Source organism: Orcinus orca, chromosome 15 (genome assembly GCF_937001465.1).
Source record: "Orcinus orca chromosome 15, mOrcOrc1.1, whole genome shotgun sequence".
NCBI classification, from domain to species: Eukaryota; Metazoa; Chordata; class Mammalia; order Artiodactyla; family Delphinidae; genus Orcinus; species Orcinus orca.
This window is the reverse complement of record NC_064573.1, coordinates 89,003,805-89,016,773: the sequence shown is the minus strand read 5'-3', so window position 1 is coordinate 89,016,773 and position 12,969 is coordinate 89,003,805. Positions and strand designations below refer to the sequence as shown.

Below are 12,969 nucleotides of genomic sequence, written 5' to 3'. Positions count from 1 at the left end.
TTAACTCAAGTATTTTATTCCTTCACGTTGATATCCCTGGACTCCCAAGTGATCTTGGTCAAGGGCAGACCCTGAATTGCACCCACCCTGCAACTACACCTATGGGTGGGGTCCCAGAGCCCTGGGCGCCAGCCGGCTGGGCCTCTGCTTCTCACTGCCTGCTCTGCAGGGACCCTGCAGCAGGGTGGGGGGCAGCCCAGGGTGGGCGTGGCCATGAGCCTCCCCAGTCCATCACAGGAGAACTCGGTGACAGGGTGCCCCTGAAGCTCTGCTGTGTAGGCTACAACTGAGACCAGGGAAAACCAAGATGTGCAAGAGGAAGGCACTGCGGCCCGGTGGCGCTGGTCCCCGGGAACCAAACCCCTTTGGAGAAGCCCCTGGCTGGTGCTCCAGGGTGCAACGGTGACCAGGAGCTTGTCCCTGGGGATGAAGGGCACCCCCAACCCTCCATGGGGACCGTCATGGGCTCAGAGGCCCTGCTTAGGCCCTGGCTGCTCACCCAAGGAGGCCAGTCCACTTGGGGTACAGTGCCAGGGCCCCATTTCTAAACCACGGCCAGGGCAGGAGCCCCCTCGCCCTTCTCCTCCAGCGGGTGGAGGCAGCCAGCTGTGCCCCTGCTCCCCTCCCTCCTGAGCTCTCCCCTCTCCAACAGCCACCACCTGCTCTGCTGGGGCAGCGGGGGGCAAGGCCCGCCCCGCCCTGGACGTGCACCCCAACAGCCGGTGCACAGAGAAGACCAACCCAGCGGACAAGTTCCATACAGGGGTGATGTGGCAGACGACAGGGTGGGGACCACGTGACCAAAGCGGAGTTGAAGGCCCAGCTGGAGATGCAAAGGTCAGAGAGATGAGCCTGAACGGCCTGGGGGAGCGGGGCGAGGCGAGGTTGGCGACTTCGAGGCCGGCGCTCCACTGGGCAGCCCGGGTGGTGGCAGCAGCCAGGATGCGGGAAGGAGCTGAGGGTGGGTGCGCGACCCCCAGCTGTCACAAAGCCCCACAAAACACTCAACCACCTGTCCATCCAAAATCAAGGCTGTATTTACCTTCATTGGTTGATGTGAGAACAGAATGTTTAAAATAACCGGAGTCTACAGTGGAAACACAGGGTTGAAGATACAGAACCGAAGAAAGCAAACAGCTACAGATGGCCGAACCAAGGCTCAAACGCCGAGGACACAGGTGTGGATGCCAGGAAACAAGGTACGCTGACGACAAGGCATGGTGACATTCACGGGGTTATGAAAGTAAGACTGAAACCAAAAGGAAATCATGCCAAGGCCTTGGCCGGTGGGAAAACATGAGACAAACGTCTGCTGATGTCCTCCGTGAGAAGAGAAGTTATTTCTTTTGTGCCTTTAGCCTTTTCACCTCCCAAACCCTACTTGTCTGGGGTGGATCCCGAGGACACTGCACAGTCAGCACAAGGTGCACACACGTCCCAGGGCCGCTCCGTGGTCCCCCCGGCGGCCCGGCCGCCCTGAGCGCTTGCATAGTTGAAGGACGGTGCTGCAGTTAAACGTCTGAGGGCATTTCCAACTGACAGCGGGTGGGTTTTTGTGACCACGTTAAACAGATAACCAGAGGAGTTTCTAGAAACCGTTTTTATAAAGTCTACCTAAATTAAGAATTTAATAACATCATATATTTATATTAACAGACTATTTACACTGTGTTTTTTTTAAAAAAACAAACCGAAAAAGAAACCCTTCTACACTTCTGCATAATAAGGCAAATAAAGTTTTGTACATTATTAATTATCTTAATATATATCTGTAACTTCGGTTCCAAGTACCAAGGGAGGGCCAGGGCCGGGCCTGAGTGGGGACCTCACAGTGCGCTGGACAAAATGACCGTTTTCTTCTCCATAAATAAGACAAAAAAAACCCCTGGGGCTCTGAGGCCATTAAATCGCAAAAGCAAACTAAAAGTTAAAAAGCAAGTCTTTTTTGTTTCATTTAAATGTCTAAAGAGCACAAAGTTGAAAAAAATACAAATCTATTAAAAACGCTTCTCACCTGTGGGAAAAAAGGTACAAACTTGAATTTTTTTTCCAGTAGCCTCATCTCAAGCTCGGAAAACAAAAGACCACCCCCAGAAGAGCTGTGTATGACACCCCCAACTCCGCAGGCTGCGAGTGGAAGAGCGAGCATCGCCCCAGGACCGATGGAACTGTGCTTAAGTTCTAGAAACAGACGTTTAGGTTAGTCGACAGCAGTGCGTTCGTTCGTGGAGGAACCTTCGCAGGCGCGGCAAGCGCGGCCCCGCGGCCACTACCGCGCCTCTACCTCCTGGGGGTTGCGCGACGGGGAGTAGTCGCGGGCCTCGCCGGGCGCGCGGGCCCCGAGCGGCGTAGTCCTGCTCCGCGGCGGCCCCGGGGGCGTGGGGGGCCCGGCCGCGGCCACCAGCGGGGGCGGCGCGCCGAGCGAGGCGGCGGCGGCCGGCGGGGTCCGCGCCAGGAGCCCGTTGTGCAGCGCGGCGGCGGCCGGCGCGAGGCGCGGGTAGTGCAGGGCGCCCAGGTTGGGCAGCAGCGCCGCGCCGTCCAGGTGCGCGGCCCGGGCGCGCTCCAGCTCGTCGCGGCGCGCTTCCCTCAAGCGCTCGGGGCTGTAGTCGTGCGGCTCGCGGTCGCGGTAGGGGCGCTCGGGCGGCTCGAGGAGGGCGGCGGGGCCCGGGGCGAGCGGGGCGCGGCGGGGCGGCTCGGGGCCGCGGTAGGCCTCCCGCGGCGGCTCCCAGGCGAAAGCTGGGCGCTCGCGTCCCGCGAGGCCCGGGCCGGGCTGCGGGGGCGCGTCGCCGTCCTCCCCGCGCTCCTCCTTGACCTTCACGTCGCTCTGGGGCCGCTCGGCCGCCGCCTCGAGCGGCTTCGCCGGCTCACGGCCCAGGAGGCCCGCCAGGCGCAGGCCGTCCCCCAGGGCCGCCTTGCTGGGCTTGGCGCTGTCCTCCCGGGGTGGGGAGCGGCTCTCCTTGACGCGGGGCTCGGCCTCGCGCTCGGCAGGCACCCCGGGCCGGCCCGGCTCGCCCTGGCCGCGGAGCAGGAGGCCACTGCCCAGGTGGCCCACGGCGGCCACGGGCGAGGTCCGGCTCAGCAGGCGCGTCTTCTCCAGGAGGTCCCTGGGAGCGACAAGACAGCCCCCCTCAGCCTGGCGGGACACCCTGCAGCGAGCTCCCCCGACACCAAGCTCCCACCTCAACGCGACGAGGCCACTGCCCGCCGTAGTGACCTCAGGATCCTTGCGTGCGTGCGTGTGGGGTCCGCTTAGCACCCCCGCCTCCCGTGGAATCATTGCTAGTGAGACCCCGTCAACACGTGGTGACCACAACCCACGTCCCCACGAGAGTTACCCCACGCCTGTTTCCCCTCCACAAGCACCACGGACACCGACTTTGCAGCGGAACCGCAGAGCGCTCCACGGGGACCCAGGCCGCTGAGCCCCTGAGCCCGGACAGTCATTCGCTGAGAAACTTAGGGCAGTTCCACCCATGCCCCAGACCTGCTGCAGGGACAGGGTCCTGCAAATCCTTCCTCATGTGGAGCATGTGGCCTGGCTGCGGTCACCATAGTTCCACCCACCCCACTGCAGGCTGCTTCTCACCCGAGGCGCCACCCTGTTGTTTTTCTTTTCACCCTGTACTTTTTAGTCCTTTGCCCCTGAGCTGGGAGCACGATGGGCACGGCCCCCACCTTGATGAAGGGCTGGGAGGGCAGCTGGGCTTGACTGGGTCAGATCCGAGGCTCCTTTTCCCCTTGGGAGTCCCCAGGTCCCCCGGCCCCCTGACCAACCCTGTGCTGCACCTGGCCACCATCACTCTACTCGAGCCCCACCCGCTTGACCCTGAGATCCCCATGGGGGACCTGCAACTCCCCGGGCTCCTGACCCGCTGTGGCGACAGTGCTGTGGCTGTAGGAGGTGGGCAGGCCCTGGGCTGCTCCCTGGCACCCTTCCTGGGTTCTGCGACACATCCCCACCGTCTTCCAGGCTGATTCTAGGTCGTCTCCTCTCTCTCCTTGCTCTGCGTCAAGCTCCACCCTGTGCACCCCAGTGCCTGGCACGTAGCACTACCCATGAGTGAAATGCTCCACATTCAGGATTGGGGGGACAGGACCTGGGTGGAAGGGCCGGACAGCGAGCCCCCTGTTCCAGTCCACGTGGCAGGCCACGACTCAAGAACACTCAAGCCCCAGCCTCTGCCGTTGACTTGAGAACGTGGCTACCACCTCCCCTGCCCTGGCCTAGCTCTGCAACGCATGGGGCTGGGGGTAGGGAAGCACGCACAAGCTCAGCCCCCATCCACCTGCCCACAGGTGTAACTCCCAGACTCGGGCCCCCTGGTGGCTCAGCGGCCCCCTGCAGCGTGCAACGGCATTCTCTGCCCTGCTGATCTGAGCTCCCTCGAGGCCCCGCTGTGGTCCACAAGCCCACGGTCCCCGCCAAGGCCTCGGAGGGAGTGAACCCCCGCCCTGGATGGTGCCTGCCCAGACCCTGCACCAGCAAGGGTCCTCTGTGCAGACAGAATGGAGAGTGCTTGGGTGTGGGGTTCCCTTCCCCTAGTCTTCCCGGGCCCTGAGGATGCAAACTTCACAGCCTCCCAACCAAGGAAACTGAGGGCAGAGCTCAGTGCGCCCCGCGGGCAGGTACGTGCGGCTCCGCTGAGCTGCCTAGGGGCTGCGGGGGCGGGAAGCCGGCAGGATGGGAGAGCGGAGGGTCCCCACTCACCGCTCCTCCCTGCTCTTGTCCAGCTCTCGGTCGTGGTTGGTCAGGGCTGAGACCTGCTCGGCGTCTACAGGCTTAGGCCACGGGGGTGGCGTGGGAAACGAGGGCGGCGCCCGGTGCAGCCGGTTCCAGGCCTCGCGGGGGCTGGGCAGGCCGTGCAGCGTGGGGCCCTCCTTGGGGGCAAAGAGGCTGCCACCGGGAGCTGGGGGGTGGGTGGCGGTGGGAGCGTGAGGCCGGGTTGCTAGGAAGGCGCACACACACGGAGATTCCCGACCTCAGACCCGCACGTGCCCCAAGGAGCCGGCAAAAGGGGTCCGTGCGCCCGGCGTCAGGGCGGCCCCGCCCCACGCAGGCGTGCGCGCGGAAAACACATGCGCGTGCCCGTGCGCTAAGTGACGGCGCATGCACGGGCGGGCGGGGAGGACGCAGTCACTCACTCAGCGCGTGGCTGCCCAAGCCTCCGAAGGCGTTGCTGCCCAGGCTCCCCAGGCCCCCGAAGGTGCTTGATCTGCTGAAAGGGTCTGCGGGGGTAACGAGGGCTCAGGGGTCTCCACGTGCGCACCGGACCCTCCCCCCACCCCGTGGCTCCCGAAGCTGGCAGGTGCTACCTCCGCAATCGGAGGGGTACCCGGTTCTTGGGGTCATCTCCCCACCCACCTGCATCACCCCAGCCCTGAGGTCAGCACAGGCCAGCCAGACCGCACGGACCTCAAGGGGCACCTACCCGTCAAGTGACCAGTGGGCAGGAAGCTGCCAGGATGCGCTGAGGGTCCGAACAGGTTGGTGGTGGGATGGGCAGCACCTGAGAGGGGGACAGGTTGATGGAAGCCGGAGTGCACCCGGGGCCTCGACTGCGGCTCCTTCCAAGGGTGGGTGCGCCCTGGGCGGCTGTTCCTCCCACTGCAGGCATGTGACCAAGTAGGAGGTGGGCTTTCATCTCCCCGGAGCCTGGGGGACCCCGAGGGGGTGGAGCAGAGAGGCAGGTGCTGACAGCAGTGGAGCCCCCAGAGGAAAAAGGGCAGAGACACGGCCTGCGATCGAGCCTTCAGGGGGCTCTCCCGAAGCCAGCGGCCCTGGAGTTTCCGACCAGAGCTACAGTCCCGGTCACCTAACAGTGGGTGCGGCCTGGGTGCTGACGGACACTGGCCCGAGTCACGGCTGCCAGAGGCCGCAGCTCGTCCTGTGGTGTCCCCTGGCTGCAGGCCACAGTCCACAAGCGTCACGATGGCAACAGCCCCGGCTCCCCCGACGCCCCTCAGGACCGAACCTGGAGGGCAGCCGGTAGGCCCAGTCTGGGGACGGGGCCTGTTGAGTCAGGGGCCGACTCTGCCGCTTAGGGTGCCCCATCCCGTAGCCTAGAAGTGAGTGCCTGGTGAGACCAGTGACGGCGCCCCCTCGTGTCCCTCCAGCTCCCTCCACCTGTGGGGACCCCAACAGTGGTGCGCTGTGTGCGTCACAGGTGGGCTCCTCCACCCACACACACGCAGGTTCGAGTCCCCAGACAGCTCCCAGCTAGAAACTTGACCTCACCTCCAAGCGACCTTAAGTCAAAGTTCGGAAGCCAGCTGGCCCCAGGGCTAAAGAGGGTGGTGTATCGACAGGGCCGTGGGTGGGTGAGGAGCACAGAGGGGCCCAGGCCACAGCCTGTGGGCTCTGGCCCAGATGGGAGGCCCTCTGCTTTCTGAGGGGCCCTGACGCCTGGCTGGGGTCTGGAGGCCATCAGGGTGGTGGAGCCAGGGCTGGGAAGAGGCGCCACGCTCACCAAGACGGCCAGCGTGACACCCGTCGTGCCAGTGTGCCGACGGGCTGCCCGCATGGACCACGTGTCCATGTGCAAGGGGCAGCAGGTGGGGGTGAGCGTACATGAGCTTGGAGGAGGGCGGGGGGAGGTGTCCGAGGAGCAGTCAGGGAGGGCTCTCTGAGGAGGTGACGTCCTTTGAGGGCCTGACAGCTGGGGAGGAAGCAGCAGCAGCCCCGGAGCGAGGGCTCAAGGCCGCTGACCTCGGAAAGGCCTGCTGCTCGGCTGCCCTCAGCGTCTGGGAACTCGGGTTCCAGCAGGTTTCTCGCTTCCCTCTGATAGGAAGGCCGCACGGAAGCTCAGTTGCTTGTGCAAACAAGGTGGTCTGTGTGAGCACCTGCTTTCCTTCTGGGATTCCAGGTTTTGGTCCATGCAGGCAGAACTGCCTACGTGAACGGCCCCCAGTAAACCCTGGGCAGTGGGTCTCCACGAGCTTCTCTGGGAGACAGCGCCTCGCCCTGCTGTCACGGCTCCTCGCTGGGGAATGAAGTGTGTCCTGGGGCCCCTGGGGCAGTGCTCGGGAGACACCCACCCATTTCCACCCTCCCCCTCTTCCTGGCCGAGGCTGCAACGCATACAGCCGGGGCTGGAGTGTGACATGTGCCGAGTCCTGGGAGCACTGCGAGCCTGGGGTAGTCCCAGGGACCCTGACGCCGCAAGGCTGTGGCACGGCTGCTGGGGGGCGGGGCGGGGGCGAGCACACGGGTTCTGAGAGAAAAGCCAGACCCTTCCTGGGAGGGACAGCGGAAAGGACGCCCCAGAGAGGAGGGCATCCTGGCCAGAGTCCACGCGGGGCTCAGGTCGGCTGGGGGTGGGGGGGAGTCTCCGCAGGGGGAGAAGCTCGAGGAGGGCAAGGCTGCCAGACCCCACCAGCTACGGCCGGAGAAACAAGAACGCTGCCCGAGCAGCTGGAGGGAAAAGGTGAGAACGCCTCCGCCCGGCCGCCCCCCGGCCTGCACGGTGGCCGAGCCCCCAGCGCCCACGAGCCAGGCCGCCTTACCTGAGCTGGAGAGGAGGGGCCGGGCCAGGTCCTGCGGGTAGTGGAATCCGGTGAACACGCCCGGGGCAGGGGGTCTGCTGAACAAGTCCAGCTTGGCGCCCGTGTCCAGTTTGTGAGGGCCCAGCTGCATCTGCGGGACAGAGGGTACGCAGGGGCTGCCAGTGAGCTGCCAGCAAAGTGGGACACCACCTGCTCCTGGCCTTGCCCAGTGAGCGGACAGACAGGTAAGATTTATCCTGACGACGTTTCAGCAGATGCAGAATAACCGAACGCCATGTGTGACTGACACAGGAAGGTCCTGACTGGGGTGTTCCACTCCTTTTCATGCGCTTCTTGAAAGCTGGTGTGTTTTACACTTAAAACACATCTCAATTTGGATGCGACATTTTCACTGGAAATATTTGGTTTAGATTTTGTAAAATTGAGCTGGAAACGTACATCCCACACCCAAGTCGTTCCAGTTTTCCGATGACTAAATTTACCTTCAGTATTAAGATTCAAATTTAGTGAAGTTAAACAGAACTACGAAGCCCGTCCCTGGGTCACAAGGGCCGCAGGAGGCACGGGGCTAGGTGAGTTCTATCTGCCGAGATGGCAGCGACAGAGCGGGAGGCTTGGGCCCTAGCTGGGGACGCTGCCCCACCTCCTTCACTGTGCCTTCTAGGTGGCTCTAAGCATCTGCATGTTGAATTGCACAATAATCTGTCATAAATCCCTTTCTGTGACTGGTCCTTTGTAGCACATTTAGGACGTGATGAGTTAAAAGTATTGTGCGTGGGGTAACGCGTTATCTGAGACGGCAGACGAGAGCATGGAGACCCTTCTGCGGTACGAGGGCAGCGCCCCGGCCCGTTGCCCCAGCTGTGGGTCCCCAGGTCTCCCACTTCCCTGTGTCGCTCGGCCAGGGCGCCTGGTACCACCTGCCGGCAGGGCGACGGCCTCGAGCTGGGTTCCCGTTCACCACCTGTCACCCCCCCCACCCCAGGAGCACGAAGGCTCCGCGAGCGCTTTTGGTCATCTTTGCCCCTGGCTAAAAACCCAGGCACACAGCAGGCCCAAGTGCTAATAGACACCTGGGGGGAAGAAGGGGACAGGGCCGACGGCCCACTGGGAGGACTCAACTGATGGTGGGGAGGCCCGCAGGGTCAGCTCCTCCCAAACCCCTGCCTGCGTCACCCTGGGTGGCCAGGTGGGAAGTGGCCTTGAGTTCCCCACACACTGCTGTCCTGTCCCCTCCCCACCTCCAACCCCTCCCAGCCCAGCACAGCGCCTGGGCGAGGGGCAGCCTCTGAAGCACAGGCCTGGCCGGCAGCGCGAGCTGTCAGGCTCACCTTTATCTTCTGCTGATGGTGGTAGATCTGCCAGGCGATCTGCACGTGCACAGCACACCACTTCCCGGGCTTCTGCGACAGGGCGGGCGACGGGCTCAGCTTTGAGGCCAGGACCTCCTCGCTCCCCCCCCCCCGATTCCTGCTGTCACAGTGCACCCCTGTGGCCACTCAAGAGGCACCCAGGGTCCTCCCTGGCCTTGGACCTTCCCTGAGGTCCCGCCAGGCCCCTTCCTCCCAAGGTGAGGCAAGCAGGCACACACACACTCACCCTGACTGCTGTCCGGTATGGGTCTGACACCTGCCAGCGACAGAGGAAGAAGCATCAGACCCAGGCTCTGCAAGCAGCCCAGCCCCGGGGGGTCGGGGGGAGAGGACTATGTGGGCCTCCACGAGGAGCCACGCCGGCGGGAATGCCCACCAGAGAAGGAAGGAGGCACGGGCACCGCTGCCACCTACCCCGGGGGCTTTCTGTAGGAGGGTGTTAACAGCACTGGCCTGGCCTGTTAGCTCGAGTGGGTTTGAAGTCTGAGGGGAGAGACGGACAGGGCACGAGATGACTTTGCAGGCCCCATGCCCAGGCGGCATGAGAGCCCCTAGGCGCCACCCAGGGGCGGCCTGGCATCCCACCATATCCTGTCCGGAGGTTTCTGAAAAGGCTCTTGATCGACGTGCCTGGGCCAGGGGCTTCCCCAAGGGCCAAGGCAGCCCCGCTTCAGGCAAGGTGAGCAGAGCAAGCCCAGTCCCTGGTCCTGGGGCGTAGGGGGTGCTTCCTGCCTGGGCCTCCTGCAGCGCGGATGCCCCTGCGCTGCCGCCATCCAGACCCCAACCCCGAGCGCTGCCAGGAGGTGAGAACGAGCGAAGCCAGGCTCTCCCGGCCCCATGGGGCACAGAGAGCCCCACCAAGGGTCAGGATGTTCTGCACTGAGGTGAAGACCCCTTGGGGGCCACCCAGGGTCATGACACACGCAACTACGTGCGAGACGGCTGGAGCTGCCCCGGGACAGCAAGGGCTGGCTGGGGGCGGGGTGGTCCTGCAGAGCCCACCCACAGTGCCCACCCCCCTCCTGGGAGCAGCTGGTACCTTGGGCTGAAAAGCACCCTGCAGGGATCCAAAGGGACCTGGGTGTGGGAGCAGGGCGGGCAGTCCTGGGACGGCTGGAGGGAAGGGCGGGAAAAACTGCAAGAGAAGGTGGGAGGGGCATTCCAGGGGCCTCGCTGGACGCTTGGACGCCCAGGGCAGGGACGCCGGGCCCAGCCCTCTGGTCCCCACCCCGTCACCCCTGCACTGGGTGGGAGGTTACACGGACACGGCACAGCCCCGCCGCCCTCCACACCCCTCACCCTGCCTGGAGAGCTCAGAGCGCACAGGGACACTCACGTTGGAATGTCGGAAGTAGGGACTGTCCAGCTTGGGCGTGTACTTGTCAAACTGGAAGGGAAGGAGGCAGAGAGTGAGGCCTCCGGCCACGCTGACGCCCTCCGCTGGTCAAGCACCCACCCACGCCCTCCAGCCAGGCAGTGGCCAGAGCAAGGCTGGTGGCCTTCAGCCAGCTGTCCCCTAGGCTCCCCGAGCGTGCTGCCCCTTGGCCTTCCCTGTTCTAGTGGTCCCAGCACGGGAGGCGCAGACTCGCCCATCTGGTGTCTGTGGCCATGACTGGGGCGGGGGCGAGGGCATGGAGCCCAAGGCTGGTGGTTAGGCTGCAGGACACACCGAGGCCACTGGCAGACTAGTGAGTGACCAAACAAAGCTGGGTGGGAGCAGAGGGGACCCTGCCCCACAGCAGCTGGCTCAGGGCATGAGACCTCGAGGACAAGGAACATGGGAAGAGTCCTGGCTCCCGTGGCCCCTCAGTCCTGTCAGGCCTCCGGACCTGCCGCCCTGCTACCAGTGGAGACACTGAGGACCCATGTGGGTGCAACTGGCCCCACGGCCGTGTGGACACGCGGTGCTCCCCAAGCCCGAAAGAACGGCTCAGGATGGGGAACCTCAAGGCATGACCTGGGGCGGGCGGCGGCGGGGGGGGGGGGGGGGGGGACGAGAGAAGGAGCTGGACGGATGGCCAGACGGAAGGGGATGGTGTCAGCCTGCATGCGTGCAGAGAGCGTCTGCGTGTGCCTGCTACGTGTCCTGCGCCCGGGCCGCCCCCGCCCGCCCGCCCGCCCGCCGGCACGCAGCCTACGCACCGGCGGGGGTGCGGCAGGCGGCAGGAGCGGCGTCGGGGGCGGCCCGGCAGGGAAGGGGGCGAATGTGTGTTGGTGCTGGTGTGTGTGCTGGTGTGTGTGTTGGTGCTGGTGGAACTCCGCCCGCAGCAGAGCTCCCGGGCCCAGGGGGGCGCTCTGGACCAGAAAACGCGCGTTCAGCTCTTGCCTGAGCAGCTCGTGATCTACAAGAGAAAAACAGAGAGACAGAGAGGCACGTCGGCCGCGGGCTCCCGGCGGGGCGAGGCGGATAGTCACCTGCTGGCACTCCCGGTTTCGGCAGGCCAAGCCGTGGTGGCCGCTCGCTACGTGCGGGCCCCAGGGTGGAGGTAAGAGAGGTGCCTGTGACCAAGTACCAATCAGAATCCCCGAATGAGGCTGGCAATACATGATTGGCTGGCTGAATGAGATCAACAGGCTGGCATCTAAAGGCAAGAGAGAACACCGTGAGCCACCCTGGGAGCCCCCGGAGACAGCCCTGAAGGGGAGCCCTGCCCGTCCCAGCACCCCCGGACCAGTGTCCTGGTCCCATCCTGGGGCACTGAGCTGCCCCAACCCAAGCTAGGCCGACAAGACTTTAGAAAAAAATTGGAGACCCACAGAGAAATCCTTAGTGACCTAAGATTTGGCCGTGAGGAAGCCCCTGCTGGAATCAGGCAGGGAGGGAGAGGCCAGGCTGGGCCAGGCCAGCTGTTCACCTGGAGCCCCTCTCCTCCACCATTCAACCCTCCTCCCCTCCCCCACCCGCCCAGCAGCCCAGGGACGGTGGATGGGAAGAGCCACGGCAGGCCCTGGGAGCCCTCACTGCCATGACCACGGAGCAGCTCCAGGTTGCACCAATCCCCTGCCTCAGACTGCCCGACCAGGCCTGGCAAGGGCTCAGAATGGAGCAAGGGATGTCTGTGTCCGTGTACGCGCGTGTGAGCACCTGTATCTGTGTGTGTGTGCGCGCGCACACACACACATCGGAGGCCCTGGCAGGAAGCTTCCTCTGCCCTGGGCAAGGTGGCCTGCTAGCGCTATGGGCTGCTGGGGGGCTGCCATCCAGCTGGGTGGGGGCTGGCCCCTCCCCAGGAGCCGCTTCCCTCCCCCCGGGGATTAGGATCCCACAGTGGAGGGAAACAGTGACCCTACTGCCCCACCAGCGGCGCCCGGACCTACCGGCGGGGTGTCCTGGGATGACCAGGCTGTTGGCCGGCAGCGCCGGGGGCGGGGGCAGTGTCGGGGGCGCGGCGAACATGGCCGCCGCGTGGTGCTGGTGCTGGGCCTGCGAGCGGAGCGCCAAGTGTGAGGTAGAGAGGTGGGGGCCCGGCCCGTGAGGCGACAGGGACGCGTGCTTCGCGAGCCCCAGGCTGGCGCCGCTGCTGGCGCTGCTGCTCCTGCTGCAGGGAGGGGCGCTCAGTGCCCGGCCGGCGGCGCGCCCCGCGCCCACCTGCGGCTGCGCGGGCCCCGCCCCGCGCCCACCTGCGGCTGCGCGGGCCCCGCCCCGCGCCCACCTGAGGCTGTGCAGGCCGTTGTGCGCTGCCGCGCCGGGGCCCGGGAAGGCGCCCGGGGGGAGAGGCACGTGCGTCGGGAGGGAGGCCCGGGTCTGCAAGGGCGCGGGCGGCGGCTGTGGCGTGAGGCGGGGCAGGCCCGGGGCTTCCTTCTTGACGGGTGGGCTGGACGGGGCGCCGGGCGCGGGGCCGGCGGAGGGCAGGACCGGCGCGGGGCTGCGCACAGGGGGCAGGAAGGGCGGCTCGGTGCTCAGCTCGCGGCTGCGCTCCAGGCCCGAGACTTTGGGCTCCGCCCCGGCCTTGGCCTCGGACTTCTCGCCCAGCGTGGGTCCTGCGGAGAGAGGGGCCGGAGTGAGCCCGGGTCCTGGCTCACTGAATGCCCTCCAGGACTGTTTCCCACGGGGCGACGCGCGGCGCGGAGCTCCCGCCCACAACACCTCGGT

General features: G+C 65.2%; 1 protein-coding gene across 15 annotated transcripts in view; it reads right to left on the bottom strand.

Moving 5' to 3' along the window:
• Positions 1 to 1,015: 1,015 nt before the first annotated feature.
• The window catches only part of FBRSL1 (fibrosin like 1), an 85,666-nt gene continuing 73,712 nt past the window's right edge, over positions 1,016 to 12,969 (bottom strand). For 3 of the 15 annotated variants that reach the window (XM_049698521.1, XM_049698523.1, XM_049698524.1), the window contains 13 exons: positions 12,530 to 12,857; positions 12,195 to 12,415; positions 11,019 to 11,458; positions 10,213 to 10,263; positions 9,916 to 10,011; positions 9,291 to 9,359; positions 9,103 to 9,132; positions 8,835 to 8,906; positions 7,504 to 7,633; positions 5,430 to 5,507; positions 5,143 to 5,226; positions 4,709 to 4,946; positions 1,016 to 3,104 (listed from right to left, as the gene is read on the bottom strand). In XM_049698521.1, coding sequence (XP_049554478.1) covers positions 2,270 to 3,104; positions 4,709 to 4,946; positions 5,143 to 5,226; positions 5,430 to 5,507; positions 7,504 to 7,633; positions 8,835 to 8,906; positions 9,103 to 9,132; positions 9,291 to 9,359; positions 9,916 to 10,011; positions 10,213 to 10,263; positions 11,019 to 11,458; positions 12,195 to 12,415; positions 12,530 to 12,857 — 2,672 coding nt within the window. In that variant the 3' untranslated portion in view covers positions 1,016 to 2,269. Of the gene's footprint in view, positions 3,105 to 4,708; positions 4,947 to 5,142; positions 5,227 to 5,429; positions 5,508 to 6,706; positions 6,981 to 7,503; positions 7,634 to 8,834; positions 8,907 to 9,102; positions 9,133 to 9,290; positions 9,360 to 9,915; positions 10,012 to 10,212; positions 10,264 to 11,018; positions 11,459 to 12,194; positions 12,416 to 12,529; positions 12,858 to 12,969 lie in introns of all 15 variants that reach the window. The other 12 variants (XM_049698527.1, XM_049698532.1, XR_007471885.1 and 9 more) reach the window with 12 other exon arrangements.